The sequence below is a fragment of the Mobula hypostoma genome, chromosome 19 (assembly GCF_963921235.1).
Source record: "Mobula hypostoma chromosome 19, sMobHyp1.1, whole genome shotgun sequence".
Classification (NCBI taxonomy): domain Eukaryota; kingdom Metazoa; phylum Chordata; class Chondrichthyes; order Myliobatiformes; family Myliobatidae; genus Mobula; species Mobula hypostoma.
The window spans coordinates 32949290-32964261 of record NC_086115.1 but is presented as its reverse complement, the minus strand read 5'-3'; the positions used below and the strand labels follow the sequence as shown (position 1 = coordinate 32964261).

General features: G+C 43.8%; 1 protein-coding gene across 4 annotated transcripts in view; it reads left to right on the top strand.

Moving 5' to 3' along the window:
* rnls (renalase, FAD-dependent amine oxidase) overlaps positions 1-14972 on the top strand; it is a 174936-nt gene that overhangs the window by 120060 nt on the left and 39904 nt on the right. For 2 of the 4 annotated variants that reach the window (XM_063071628.1, XM_063071627.1), the window contains exon 5: positions 8163-8294. The exons of the other annotated variants lie outside the window; for them this stretch is intronic. In XM_063071628.1, coding sequence (XP_062927698.1) covers positions 8163-8294 — 132 coding nt within the window. The remainder of the gene's footprint in view (positions 1-8162; positions 8295-14972) is intronic. 4 annotated transcript variants of the gene reach the window in all.

The following is a 14972-nucleotide window of genomic DNA, read 5'->3' as shown; positions in this document are numbered from 1 at the left end:
AATGCCCACTGATAGAGCAGAGGAGACAACTGAGAACAAAAAAACAATGGCAGCACTTTAGCCATCAGTGTTCTGGTAGTCTTCTTCATTGCAGTTTCCACTGGGGAGGCAGTGCGCTCCATGATGGACCCTTGGCTTAAACCCAGATCATCTCATGCTCAATTAGAACATGACCAATTGTTTCATAACGAAAGAAGCCCTGTCCTGGGGTTGGGAGGGAGGAACGGGGCTTGTTTTTGCTGTTGTTGCTTTCTCGCTTTGTTGTGCTTTGCCAAGCAATGTGGGCACACCATGTTGACACCGGAATGTGTGGTGACATTTACGGGCTGCCCCCAGTACATCCTTGGGTGTGTTGTTTGTTAACGCAAATGATGTTTTTCAATGTACTTGGGATAAATAAACCTGAATCTTAAATCTTATAATCTGGAGCACTTGTGGGGTCCTTACCTTGTGCTGGACTGCTGAAATTTCCATTCTTTCCAGTGGTGCATGGACCCAGGCATGCTCTCTGACCAGCTTCTCTGCTGCTGCATATCTGTGATGTGAACTTCACCCTGTGCGCTCCAGTTTAATGAACAGTCCAAAACTACTGGAGTGGGGAAGGAATATTGGAGGTCCTCATTGAAGAGGGAGAAGGTGATGTGACAGGCCAGGGAGGCTCATTCCACACGGCAACTACCAAACAGAGGAAAGGGACGGTGAATGGCAAGTGCTAAGCTAAAGAGGGAGAATTAGCTTTCCACAGCACTGAGTAATTTCTTGAAATGCCTCTGCTTTGAGAGCAGATCGAATAAAATTGATCCTCTAATCCACATGAGCATCGCTTTCTCTAACTTCTGGTGATTTCTTCCCCCCCCCACCCCCAACTTCTCTCTTCTTCCATTCCCCGTTCTAGCTCCCCTCTTACCCCTTCTCTTCTCCTCATCTGCCTATCACCCCCCTCCGGTGTCCCTCTTCCTTCCCTTGCTCCCGAGATCCATTTTCCTCTCCTATCAGATTCCTTCTTCTTCAGCCCTTTAAGTTTTCCACCTATCACCTCCCAGTGTCCCACTTCACCCCTCCCCCACCTACCTACCTTCCCCATCACCTGGCTTCACTTATTATTGCCTTTTACCTTCCCCCCATGTTCATATTCTGGCTTCTTCTGCCTTCTTTCCAGTCCTGATGGAAGGTCTCTGTCCAAAACACCAACGGTTCATTCCTCTGCATAGATGATAGATACTCCCTGACCTGCTGAATTCCTCCAGCAATCCTCTGGATTTCCAGCACCTGCAGAATCTCTTGTGTTTATGACCCTCTAATTCTCCTGTTTTTACACTCCAGTACAGTATATCGATTGTCTTCTATGTCCAACATCTCTAGAACTTCCTGCTTCATTGATTTTCGCCTGAATGGAACCTGTCCTTCGACCTGTTCCATCAGCTCGTGGGTAATCAGCACCACCTTGGGGCATGGGAGCATCATCTCCTTCAAGATCCTCTCCAAGTCACCTGACATCCTGACTTGGAAGTTTATCCTTCATTGTCCTTGTAGCAAAGATCAGCAGCTCCTTGTCCAGCTGCACTGGGTGGGACGTGGCAAGGGGGTGGTACGTTACCCATAATTCATAATTGTTCACCACTACTGAGTCAAGAGTAATTACAGGTACCAACATTGTCCGACACTTCCACAGGTGAATTTTTTTGTTCCTTTCAGCGGCTTGTGGTGTATTGGGTGGCAACCTTGCCATTTCTTTAGTGTTTTTATCTGCTTTTAACAAGGCCGAGTAGCTAGCTCGATGCTCAACCCAGCACGGATGGAAAGCGTTCAAGGAGCTAGCCGGATTCGAACCCAGACCACTCGAGTCGAAGTCCGGTGTGAATGCCACTACACCACCGGCTGGCTTCCACAGGTGAAGAAAAGAACAAAATCCCCTAGGAGGAAAAGGCGCTTGTTAAAGTGTGGCTCAGCTGAAGATATATTAACCGAGCAAGCAACGCTAATGTATGCAAGGTTGCCATTACATACAACAAGCAGAATGCAAAGTGAGGTGACATGAAACACACAAGTGACAATGGGGGAACTATTACTTGGAGTAAGACGTGTATACCAACATCCCAATGCCAATGTGTAACGACAGATTAGAGTACTGTGAGGCAAACAAGGACCGGTGAAAAGCTTGGATTAGTTCCGTTTTGGGGTGGTGAAGAGGGAGAAGGAAACTGCATGGTACGATGCAGCAACAGGGTCTTCTAAGACGAATTTCTGGCCTAGGCTAAATGTTAACCATTTTGAAATGTTGCAGCTATGATTTGAAGGTGAGTCTCAATTTCAGGTACAAGTTCATTGTCATCATGTTTACGTTCTAAGAGGTTCTCTTCAGTCCTGCTCTAGACCGGAGCTTTAGCCCTATTGATGTTGTTTAAGTGGCCATGCCTGTGCAATGGAAAATGTTCAGTTCCAAGCTCCTCACCTTTCTCACCTCTCAGAGCTCCAGACTCCAAGGACATCAGGGCTGGGCCTTCCTAACATCTTACATCTAATCTCCAGGCTTCTTCCTGAACCCCTGCACCAACTGGTGAATTGCTCACATTACGCCGAAATAGCTAGAAGCCTCTCTATGGTGATTGGCAATGAAGATCAGTATTCAAAATAATCTTGAGCTTCTCATGTGTTTCAGCAGCCTCTGAACTTGGAGCCCAAGCTAAAAATCTTCCTCAATGCAGTGTATTCCTCAAATACACTCCTTAAAGTTGTAAAATTAGTAAACGTCATAAAATAGTATTTACAGATATTATGTTGTACTCTTAGCAGTTGAATAATGAAATGGAAATTATTTTGCTTCCCCTTCCTGTTGCACTGTTTTCATTGTAAAGAGCATCTGGCTGATCAATGATCATGCAGTAACAGTAACGTTGTCCAGGGGAATTCTGTGACTGAGAGCATCCATTCCTTGGAGATGAAGCAGAGGCCAAGCAAAGGGAGTAAGGGAGGACCTAAAAGGAAAGGGTCTAATTATAGACGAATGAGGCAGAGTTGAAGCCACCAGTGCCCTTCTACGGACATTTGCTTTTTGGCAATTCTCTCCCATCACCTTGGAAAGTGTTGAATCATGCTCGGGTATAATTCCATGGGTGCTAGCATTCTACGTGTGTAAGCCTAGAAGGCAAGCATCAGCACATTCGTAGAGAGCCACGCTGTTGCGTATGATCCTACTTTCATCCTATATCTTTCAACCTATTTGCTATGTTCTGTGTTGTTCTGACAAACATGGCGGGCATGCTAAGTTGCTGCCAGAACATGTGGCGATACTTGCAGACTGCCCCCGCACATTCTTGGGTGTGTTCGTTGTTACCACAAATGAGGCATTTCACTGTGTGCTTCGATGTAGATGTGATAAACAAATCTGACTATATCTACAACAGCACATTCCAAGTCAAAGACACTTAAGAGAAGGAAGTTCGGCTGACTGTTTTTTCAGTTAACCTTAGGCCTATACCAAAGAACACTGAAAGTAATTTCTTTGTTATTTCCATTGCGGTGACCCAATCAATCTGTACAAGTTTGTATTAGGACAAGGTCATGACCAAAGTATTGGAGAGGCAATATCTTGGATGTTACATATCTCAGTGAAAATGGGCAGGTGATGGGCTAATTCTTTGGCACCTGTTTGTGATTGTGTCACCCACACAGATAAGGGCAGGTGTTCCTTTTGTTCCCTTTGACTGGAAGTATTGGGCTGACCTAAAACAGTTACCTGGCATCTTGAATAAAAGCACACACAAGATGCTAAAGGAACTCAGAAGGTTGTGAAAATGAATAAACAGTCAACGTTTCAGGAAGACCCTTCATCAGGACTGGAAAAAAGGGGGAAGATGCTGGAATAAAAAGGTGGGGAGGGGGTGGGGGAGGAGGACAAGCTAGAAGGTAGAGAGTGGACCATGGGAGAAAGGGAAGGAGGGGCACCAAGGGAGGGTACAGGCAGGTGAGATGAAGAGGCAAGAGGCCGGAGAGGGGAATAGAAGAGGAGGGAAGGGGGAGAGAAAAAGAAAAAAAATAGGAACTGGTTCACAGAAAAGAAAATGAGATCCAGCCTTGGCAATTGGAGTTGCTGCCACTTTGTTACAGCAAAGGGGAGAAAAGACCAAAGGTATTCACCCAGAGTCAGCCATGATCTCAAACTTTGGAGATGATGAGTTCAGGTCCCTTTCTGGAGGCTGGAAGCCGAAGAAGCCACCTGTCCTGTGATTGGAGGGGAGTGTATGTGCATGGATGTGTGAAAGGGCAGAACGAGGCTTGTTTTGCTGTTGTCACCCTAACTCTTGTTATCTTCTGCAGAACATGGTGGGCATGTTACATTGGCGCCGGAATGTGTGGTGACAACGGAAGGCTCCCCCTCCCACACATTTCACTGTATGTTTCAATGTACATGTGATAATTAAATCTGAATCTGAAACCTGAAATCTTATTTGAGTAACACACACAAAATGCTGGTGAACGCAGCAGGCCAGGCAGCATCTATAGGAAGAGGTACAGTCAATGTTTCAGGCCGAGACCCTTCTCAGGACTAACTGAAAGAAGAGCTAGTAAGAGATTTGAAAGTGGGAGGGGAAGGGGGAGATCCAAAATGATAGGAGAAGACAGGAGGGGGAGGGATGGAGCTAAGAGCTGGAAAGTTGATTGGCAAAAGGGATACAAGGCTGGAGAAGGGAGAGGATCATGGGACGGGAGGCCTAGGGAGAAAGAAAGGGGGAGGGAAACATCAGAGGAAAATATAGTGAGAGGGACAGAGGGAGAAAAAAAAGAGAGAAAGAAAGGGGAAAAAATAATAAATAAATAAATAAATAAGGGATGGGGTACGAGGGGGAGGAGGGGCATTAATGGAAGTTAGAGAAGTCGATGTTCATGCCATCAGGTTAGAGCCTACCCAGATGGAATATAAGGTGTTGTTCCTCCAACCTGAGTGTGGCTTCATCTTGACAGTAGAGGAGGCCATGGATGGACATATCAGAATGGGAATGGGATGTGGAATTAAAATGTGTGGCCACTGGGAGATCCTGCTTTCTCTGGCGGACAGAGCGTAGGTGTTCAGCGAAACAATCTCCCAGTCTGCATCGGGTCTCGCCAATATATAGAAGGCCGCAGTGGACGCGGTATATCACACCAGCCGACTCACACGTGAAGTGTCGCCTTACCTGAAAGGACTGTCTAAGGCCCTGAATGGTGATGAAGGAGGAAGTGTAAGGGCATGTGTAGCACTTGTTCCGCTTACAAGGATAAGTGCCAGGAGGGAGATCAGTGGGAAGGGATGGGGGGGAAGAATGGACAAGGGAGTCGCGTAGGGAGCAATCCCTGCGGAAAGCAGACGGGGGGGGTGGGAAAGATGTGCTTGGTGGTGGGATCCCATTGGAGGTGGCGGAAGTTACGGAGAATTATATATTGGACCTGGAGGCTGGTGGGGTGGTATGTGAGGACAAGGTGAACCCTATCCCTAGTGGGGTGGCGGGAGGATGGAGTGAGAGCAGATGTGCGTGAAATGGGAGAGATGCATTTGAGAGCAGAGTTGATGATGGAGGAAGGGAAGCCCCTTTCTTTACAAAAGGAAGACATCTCCCTCGTCCTGGAATGAAAAGCCTCATCCTGAGAGCAGATGCGGTGGAGTATCTGAATGTTGCATTACCTTTTGAATGACACCAGTCTCTCCTGTGCACAGAAAAGATCCCAAAGAGATATTTTGAAGAACAGGAGCACTGCCCAATGTATTATCCCTAAAAAAATTATTAATAGAATTCATCCAGACTTCATAAAATTGTTTGCTTCAATTTTATTGTTACACCTGAAAGTGCATCATTGCCTGTAAAGTACTTGAGGGTGAGCAGGGTTCTTGAAAGACAGTGTTTCTCCTTTGCTTTATTTTCCTGGAGTATGTAAACATTGCAGCATGTGTAGGAGTCTCGAGTTCAGTAAACCTATTCCAACCATGTGGGCAGAACGGTTTCCAATCACCCTCGCCATTTTGGTTATTCAAGGGTGTTGTGCCTGCTCTGGAACCTAACAGACCACAAGGATCAGTAATAGTCAACATGTTTTCATTCAGCTAACTTTATTTGCTGCTCGGGTCCCTGGAGCTCTGGTTCATGAATGCAGCATTAATTCAGATTGTCTTAGTGCAAACCATACTAAGGACTGGAGCCTTAAAACGGCATTGAATCCATAATGCATTATGCCTGCTTCAAGCATGGGTAAGCTGTAGCACTTTTTCGTCCTTACACGATGCAGAGTGACATGGAAATGTGTTCTTGGGCCTCTCCTGTTGCAGAAACAGGAATGGGTCATTCACCCTCTTGACCCTGTTTGGTCACAATTAGATCAATACATTCCTCTGTCTTAACTCTGTCCATGCACTTTGATTCCGGAACCCATGGTTTCTTTACCTAACAATCTTTAGATCTCAGCTCAAAGAAACATTTGCAATTGACCCACAGTCTCAACTGCATTTTTTAGGCAGGAGTCATGAGTTGCCTCTGCACTTTGCATAGGTTTTTCCATCTACTTTGAGCGGACCAATTCCAGTTTTAAGACTATTCTAGCCCCCTTTTGCACTCACATGCAAAATGAAGGATTCTCTCAGTTCACCTTATAAGCTTTTTAAATCATCTTTAACACTTTAATTAATGCACTAGTTAATATTCTGTTTTTAAGTGAATGCCAGTCTGGTCTCAATCCACGGCACAGAGAAGAGCTAAAGGCTCAGTGTTAAGCATTCATTTCTACTCTTGGGCCAATCACGTATTCCTACTATCGAGGCACTAATTAGTTTGTCCTTCTGGTGAGGCCACATTGTTCACAGGCCAAGACCAGATACTTAAAATAGACACTCTATTTGTCACAGAAAGAGATAACCAGGCAAAATCAGATGGAAGAAGACTCAAAATACCACAGATGCTGGAATCTAGAGCAACAAACAGTCTGCTGGAAGAACAGTATCTGTGAAGGTCCCGATGCAGGGCTCTGAAATATTGACATTCCCTTTCCTTCCACAGATGCTGATTAACCCACAGAGTTCTTCCAGTAGATGGTTTGTTGCTAAAGATTCAAGGATGTGCTCATAACTATCTGTAAGAATTGCAATTGCTGGAAATCCCTAGTCCTTAAAGTGAAGGAGCATTTCAAATGTAAGCATCAGAATCAAACAGAAACTATGGGTAAATAATGGAAGGAGCACACCAATGGGCTAACTGCCCTTCTGATCACCCAGTCAGGGGTTTTGTGGAAGAACCTGCTGATATCACCAACAAAACCTGAGTGGAACCAAATCATCTTCATTCCCAAGGAACTGCCTGGAAGAAGACCATATAACCATATAACAACTACAGCACGGAAACAGGCCATCTCGGCCCTTCTAGTCCGTGCCAAACTCTTACTCTCACCTAGTCCCACCGACCTGCACTCAGCCCATAACCCTCCATTCCTTTCCTGTCCATATAGTTGTCCAATTTAACTTTAAACGACAACATCGAACCTGCCTCAACCACTTCTGCTGGAAGCTCGTTCCACACAGCTACCACTCTCTGAGTAAAGAAGTTCCCCCTCATGTTACCACTAAACTTTTGCCCTTTAACTCTCAACTCATGTCCTCTTGTTTGAATCTCCTCCACTCTCAATGGAAAAAGCCTATCCACGTCAACTCTATCTATCCCTCCCATAATTTTAAATACTTCTATCAAGTCTCCCCTCAACCTTCTACACTCCAAAGAATACAGACCTAACTTGTTCAACCTTTCTCTGTAACTTAGGAGATGAAACCCAGGCAACATTTTAGTAAATCTCCTCTGTACTCTCTCAATTTTATTGACATCTTTCCTATAATTCAGTGACCAGAACTGTACACAATACTCCAAATTTGGCCTCACCAGTGCCTTATACAATTTCAACATTACATCCTATACTCAATGCTCCCAAGACGGAGAAGGAATAGAGAGATCTTTTCCTACAAATTCTTAGGCTGGACAAATAGGCCAGGGAAGGAAAAACTCTGTCATATAATTTATTTGCACCATCAAAGCGACACTGCCATAGTCAATGGCATCAGTATTTTTCCTTAGAGAAAAATCACCTTAGTAAGTGGAAGTGCATTCTTTTAATTACAAATATCACTTATAACATTTCCCCAACTTTTCCAGATAGACTTTTGCACTCCAGTGGGAATTCAGAGCAACATATGCAAAATGCTGGAGGAACTCAGCAGGTCACCCAGCATCTTAAGAAGTTGTTCACACAGAGAATTAAAGAAAACTTCCACTGCATGCCCAAAGGTTAGTAATGCCCAAGAGACACAGTTGTTTTATTTTTGAAGAGTCTTTTCTTACAACCTAGTACGATTCCCCACATAATTTGTGCACCAGGGACAAGGGATCTATTTCTTAAGGTGTGAGATATTTCTGATATCAGAACTCCCTTCTGGGAAGTCCCTGCAGTGATCTGTACTGTTATAATTCAGCCATGATATCATGGGCTGGAAGAGCAAAGCAGCAGAAAAAGCTCTGGAACTTTGAGGTAGGATTACAACCTTGGCTCCTTCCCAGCATCTGGTATTTAATTCAATATCTGTTGACATTTATCTGCAATACACTGTAGTTAAACTCTTATATCTGTGTATTTTCTGCCCACAACATCTTCCCCTCTGTTGTCATGCACTTACATCATTTTCTAACCACGATATAAATTAGCTTTCCCACAATATGTAGTGGTTATAGAACAGGACTAACAAACCAGAGACTGTAAGTTCAAATCTAGTTGAGCAAGCTAAGAAATCAATTTAACCAAATTTGGTCATTGGTGAATTGGCACCAGGACAAATTTCCATCAACATTGCTGAGATTATAAATTCTGTAAAGGGCTTATTTAGATCCTTCAAGTGAAGATGCAGCTTGGTCTGGGCCCATGAATGATTGATTATTTATGGATTGATCATTAGCCCTGAATGGTTGATTATTAATTCAGGACAATAAATGCTCCATTGACAGATTTGTCACTGTTGTGGGAAAAGGATTATTAACAGTGGAAACTGTGTATGTCATCGGAGAGAGAAGGCTGGGATGACTTTCAATAAGATGGTTGTCAAGAACATTACTTGTTATGTACCGTGTTGCCACCCAGGGAGCAAAGCACCATCAGTGGACGATGAGGTTGATTACTTTGGATGTCTTTGTTGTGATCACAAGACCCTGCTGGACATTAATATTGTAGAATACTGCAAGTCCAGTTCACTGGTTTATTGGAGGGACCGATGGTGGGAGAGCTGCGTAGCCTTGGTTATGGTGTGGACTGGGCCCTCATTCAGGCCCTGGATTCACTTGTTGCGGCCACTGAGGAAGGAGACACTGGAGCTGGCTGTGTGCTGATGGATTCCGTGCTGGTTTGAAGGAGGTTGGCCTCTCCCATCGGTGCTGCCCTCTAGTGTTTGCTCGGTGGAAGACCAGCTGGGTTGCCTTCACCTGCAGCTGCACTGTGCGATACAATGAACTGCTACGGGCTGTCCTTGCAAAGATGTGGCTCCAGCACAACCTCCACGCACCATCTTTCTACAGCCCATGATACTCAGTGACTTGAGCTACATAAATAATTTTTCTAACAATGTTTTTCTGTTATCATAATTTTTATGTGCTATATGTACTGTGTGCTCTGTGTGATTGTAAGCTCTGTGTTTTGTACCTTGACCCCAGAGGAACACTGTTTCACTTGGCTGTATTCATGTGTATGGTTGAATGACAATTAAACTTGATCTTGAAACAGGGATTGAAATTTGCCTAATCTTGTCCCCACTATTTTGTGCGGTTAAATGATCTCCTGACGCCTGAAATGTAGGGTAGCACAACCCTGTTTTCAGACCTTTGCCAGTCCAGCAGACTACATCTCTTGGAAACTCATTAAGCCGAACATTTTTTCACCTCAGCATGCTGTAATACTGCAGAGGAAGAGTTGTGCATTCAGCTCCTCAATGAAAAGCCAGCTTTGCTTTCATTCGTTAAAGAGAACTCACGAGCATTAAAAACGTAACCTAATTGGCTATAAAAAATATTTTGTCCTACCATTCTGACTGAAAAAGGAAGTATTCTCAGAGCAAGTCCTGACGAAGGGTCTCGGCCCAAAATGTCGTCTGTACCTCTTCCTAGAGATGCTGCCTGGCCTGCTGCGTTCACCAGCAACTTTGATGTGTGTTGCTTAAATTTCCAGCATCTGCAGAATTCCTCGTGTTTGTATTCTCAGAGCAGCTGGTCTCACCATGTCTCCAGTGATGCTGGAAAAAAGTATCCATCACTACTTTTGTTGAAAGCCAGTGATTTCAGTATTAAACTCTACCTCCGGGTTCTCTACACCTCCTACCTATCTATTGTGTTTCTCCCCCAAGCCCTCACCATGCCCTGGATCTCCTACAGCCTATATGTGATTCCCTATCTTGCATTCCTCTCCAATACTCAGGTGGTCCCTGGGTCCGTGATACACTAATCATTAATTTTAATGGGGTTAGACTCTCTCATTGCTAAGATTCCACATAATTGTGAGTAATGATACGAGAGGTTAACTATACTTTATTAGTGTTTTGGAATGATTCCTTAGAGGGTTAGAGGGTGTCCAACTGGTTAGTGTGTTAACCAAAGTTGATTGCTAGCACAATACTATATCGTCACTTACTTCAATACTGCAATAATCATCATATAACTTATGAACGCAAACACGAGGAAATCTGCACGTGCTGGAATTTCAAGCAACACACATAAAAGTTGCTGGTGAACGTAGCAGGCCAGGTGGCCTGAAAGAAGTGCTAATAAAAGATTTTTCTTTCAAATACCTTCTTCCTAGAGATGCTGCCTGGCCTGCTGCATTCACCAGCAACTTTTATGTGTGTTGCTTATAACTTATGAAATAATGCAGTCAGCTAAGCTGAAATGACGTTATTAGAAAATTTACTCAAAATAAACTGATATATTTAGGGCTCTTGAAACCACAGCTCAGCTTGTGGTGCCAGGAGACACTTTCAGCAGGGGAGCCGAAAGAACAAAGAAAAATACTCTAGATGTTTGTTTTGATGTTGTTTTGTGAAACCATTGTGCCATTTTCAGTTGTTTATTCATAGGGTGTGGTGCCATTGCCAAGGCTAGCATTATTGCACTCATTCCAACTTGCTTTTCAAAAAATAGTGAAGATCGTTCTTTAAGTGCTACATTCAATGTTGGGAAAGTTCACCCTTAGTGCTGTTAAATAGGGAGTTCCAGCAATTTAACATAAGAAGAACAATATAATGAGAATTTATTTCCAAGTCAGAAGGCTGGGTAGTTTGTAAGAGAACTTGATGGTGGTTCTGCCCTTGTTCTGGTTCAGTTGTAGAGGTCATATATTTGGCAAGTGCTGTAGTGTACCTTGTGAATGGTATTTCAGCAGTCGAGAAGGTGAATGCTCTTCAAGGTGGTGGATCGATTGCAAACCAACTGGGTTGACTTGCCCTGGATGTTCTCAAGCTGCTTGATGTTGCTGGAGGTACAGCCATCCAGGGAAAGTGGAAAGTCTTCTACCACAGTCTTTGCTTGTGCCTTGTTGTTGGGGAAATAGTTTAGGAGTAAGGAGGTGAGGCCTACCTCAGAATCAGAATCAGAATGGGGCTTATTGTCACTGATGTATACCATGAAATTTGTTGTTTTGCAGCAGCAGTATTGTGTGATACATAAAATACACTAAAAATTACAAAACAGAATTACAAACTAAATGAGTAGCACAAAAAAAGACCAAAAATAGTGAGATCGTATTGATGGGTTCAAGGACTGTTCAGAGGGAAAGAAGCTGTTCCTGAAATGTTGAGTGTGTGTCTTCAAGCTCCCATACCTTTTTTCTAATAGTAGCAATCAGAAGAAGCCACATCCTGGATGGTGAGGGTTCTTAATGATGGATGCTGCTTTTTCGAGGCATCGCCTTTTGAAGATTTCAGCTAGTACCCATGATGGAGCTAGCTGGGTTTACAACCCTCTGTAGCTCTTTCTGATCCTTTGCCTCCATACCAGACGGTGATGCAAACAGTTAGAATGCTCTCCACAGTATGTCTGTAGAAATTTGCTTGACTCTGTGATGACAGACCAAATCTCCGTAAACTCCTAACAAAATATAGCCACTTCCGTATTTATTTCAGTATTTAATTTTCTGTTTCTTGATGATATGCTAGATTTCATTGGTGGAGTTGACCATGGCAACGTCCTTGAATGGTGAGCGGAGGTGGTTCAAAGTCCACTATTTGAAAATGGTCACTGCCAAGGAATTGCTTGGCACGAATGTCATTTATCATTCCTTTCAAGCATTCCTGAATGGGTTTTTTTTTGTATTGTGGAAGAGGCTGCTTTATTCCCTTACAGGTTATGGATAAGGATCATCAACAAACATCCTGATGTATGGCAACACTTGGAAAATGCTGGAGAAACTAGATGCTGGAGATTAGAGAATCAGGCAGCATTTATGGAGAGGGATAAACAGTCAACATTTCATGCCCAATGTATGACTGTGTTGAAGGTCATCAATGACATAGCTAGATTCCACCATGAGAATTCCTTTTCTAGTGTTCTGAATCTGAGGCAAATGACCCCCACCACCCAAAACCACCTTCCTTTCTGTTAGGCCTGATTTTAGCCATGGAAGTTTTTATTTGTTTCTGATCCCTCTGACTTTTCCTATGGCTCCTTGATACTTGACGACTTGACTTCACATCATGCATGTTGGCTGTCAGAGTCGACCACGCTCACCTCACCTCTGGAACTGAGCGCCTTTGTTCACATTTGAACTAAGACTGTCATGAAATCAGGAGTGAGGCACACATGCCAAAGCTAAACTGAATGTTCATGATTAAGAGAAATTTGGTGGGGCTACAGAATGGGCTACGTTAATATTGGCATCCTTTTTGGATGTGGGATATAATGGGGCTTTTTCCTACTTTGTTAGTCTTCAGCATTGCACTGTATCCCAATACACTGTTTCTAATATCACTTGGAATTGCCTGAAACCTAACTTCTTTGATGACTCAGAACCAAAGTGGATGCTGAGATTGATCATCTGCTTGGCAATTCTGTCTGAAGGATTGAATTGAATTGACTTTATTTCTTACATCCTTCACATATGAGGAGTAAAAATCTCCGTCTGAATGTGCAATGTGCAATCATAGTAATTTATAATAAATAGAACAGTCAATGTAACATAGAAATACACTCAAATCAACGCAAGTTCATCAGTCTGATGACCTGGTGGAAGAAGCTGTCCCAGAGCCTGTTGGTCCTGGCTTTTATGCTGCAGTACTGTTTCCTGATGGTAGCAGCTGGAATGGATTGTGGTTGGGGTGACTCGGGTCCCCAGTGATCCTTCGGGCCTTTTTCTCACACCTATCTTCGTAAATATCCTGAATCATGGGAAGTTCACAACTACAGATGCGCTGGGCTGTCCGCACCACTCTCCGCAGAATTCTGTGATTAAGGGAGGTACAGTTCCCATACCAGGCAGTGATGTAGCCAGTCAGGATGCTCTCAGTTGTGCCCCTGTAGAGAGTGTTTAGGATTTGGGAGCCCATACCAAACTTCTTCAACCGTCTGAGGTGAAAGAGGCGCTGTTGTGACTTTTTCACCACACAGCTGGTGTGTACAGACCACGTGAGGTCCTCGGTGATGTGGATGCCAAGGAACTTAAAGTTGTTTACCCTCTCAACCCCAGATCCATTGATGTCAATAGGGGTTAGCCCGTCTCCATTCCTCCTGTAATCTACAACCAGCTCCTTTGTTTTTGCAACATTGAGGGAGAGGTTGTTTTCTTGGCACCACTGTGTCAGACAGATGGATGCAGGCCTTGAGCTTTTTATTCATTTGTCAACTCCCGTATCGTTGAGAGTGTGGTTGTTCATGGAGCCTCCTACTCCAACCTGTTTTTTATCATCATTACTCATAACTGGATATGGTAGGGCTTCAGAACTATGATCTGATCCGTTGTACACTAATTCTGCTATTTAGCAAATACACCAGCCATTGAATCTAGAACATTGAACATTACAGCACCATGACCAATTTCTAACCAAATGACTTCCAGTCAAGATGGCACCTGCATACAATGGTCCTGCAGTCGACATCTTCTGGATAGATCATGGAACCATATGTTTCACTTCTCTTATGTCTTTTAAGTTTGTTTTTCATCTTGATTGTGGTTCTGAGACTGTTGGGGACCGTGATTTGCAGTTTGGAGATTCATTTGGGTGTTTCAGTGCTCTGCAGTCTCCCACGGGATCCCGGGAGGCAGAGGCAGCGTGTGGGAACCTCGTGGTGAGAAGGCTGCCAGCCGATGCTCGACTCCATTTCACCAGTTAAAGCTTCCATTGTTTGCCTTTTCAAGCGATGAGGGAGATTGAAACACCGGCTGCCTGCCTTTTTATTGCTGGGGGATCACTCTGTTGCCACAGAGGGGAAACTGCCTTTTTTATTGCTGGTGAGATCGCTCTGCTATGGAGAGGGGAGACTACCTTTTTATTGCTGGTGAGATCGCGCTACTACAGAGAAGGAAGCCTGTCTTTTTATCACTGGTGAGATCACTCAGCTAAGGAGAGGGAGAATGTTGCCCAGGTTTTCTGTGTTTTGGAGGTGGACTTTTTTTTCAGTCATATGTTTTTTTTGTATTCTGTGTTTTTCACCTGATTTTTCTCATTTTTTTGTATGCAGAGGAGGGGAATTTGGGGGTCGATGTGCCTGTTCCAATTTTGTTCATTTTTTTCTGAGGGGAGGAGGGATTTAAGGGTTGACGATTGTGCTACCGTTCTTTTCTTTCTTGGTTTTGTGGCTGTCTGGAGAAGAAGAATTTCAGAGTTTTATACTTTGATAATAAATGAACCTTTGAACAATGATGTTGTGCCGACATTTTAACCTACACTAAAATCAATCTAACCTTTAAGTCATCGAGGCTCACGCTCAGTGATTCAGGAA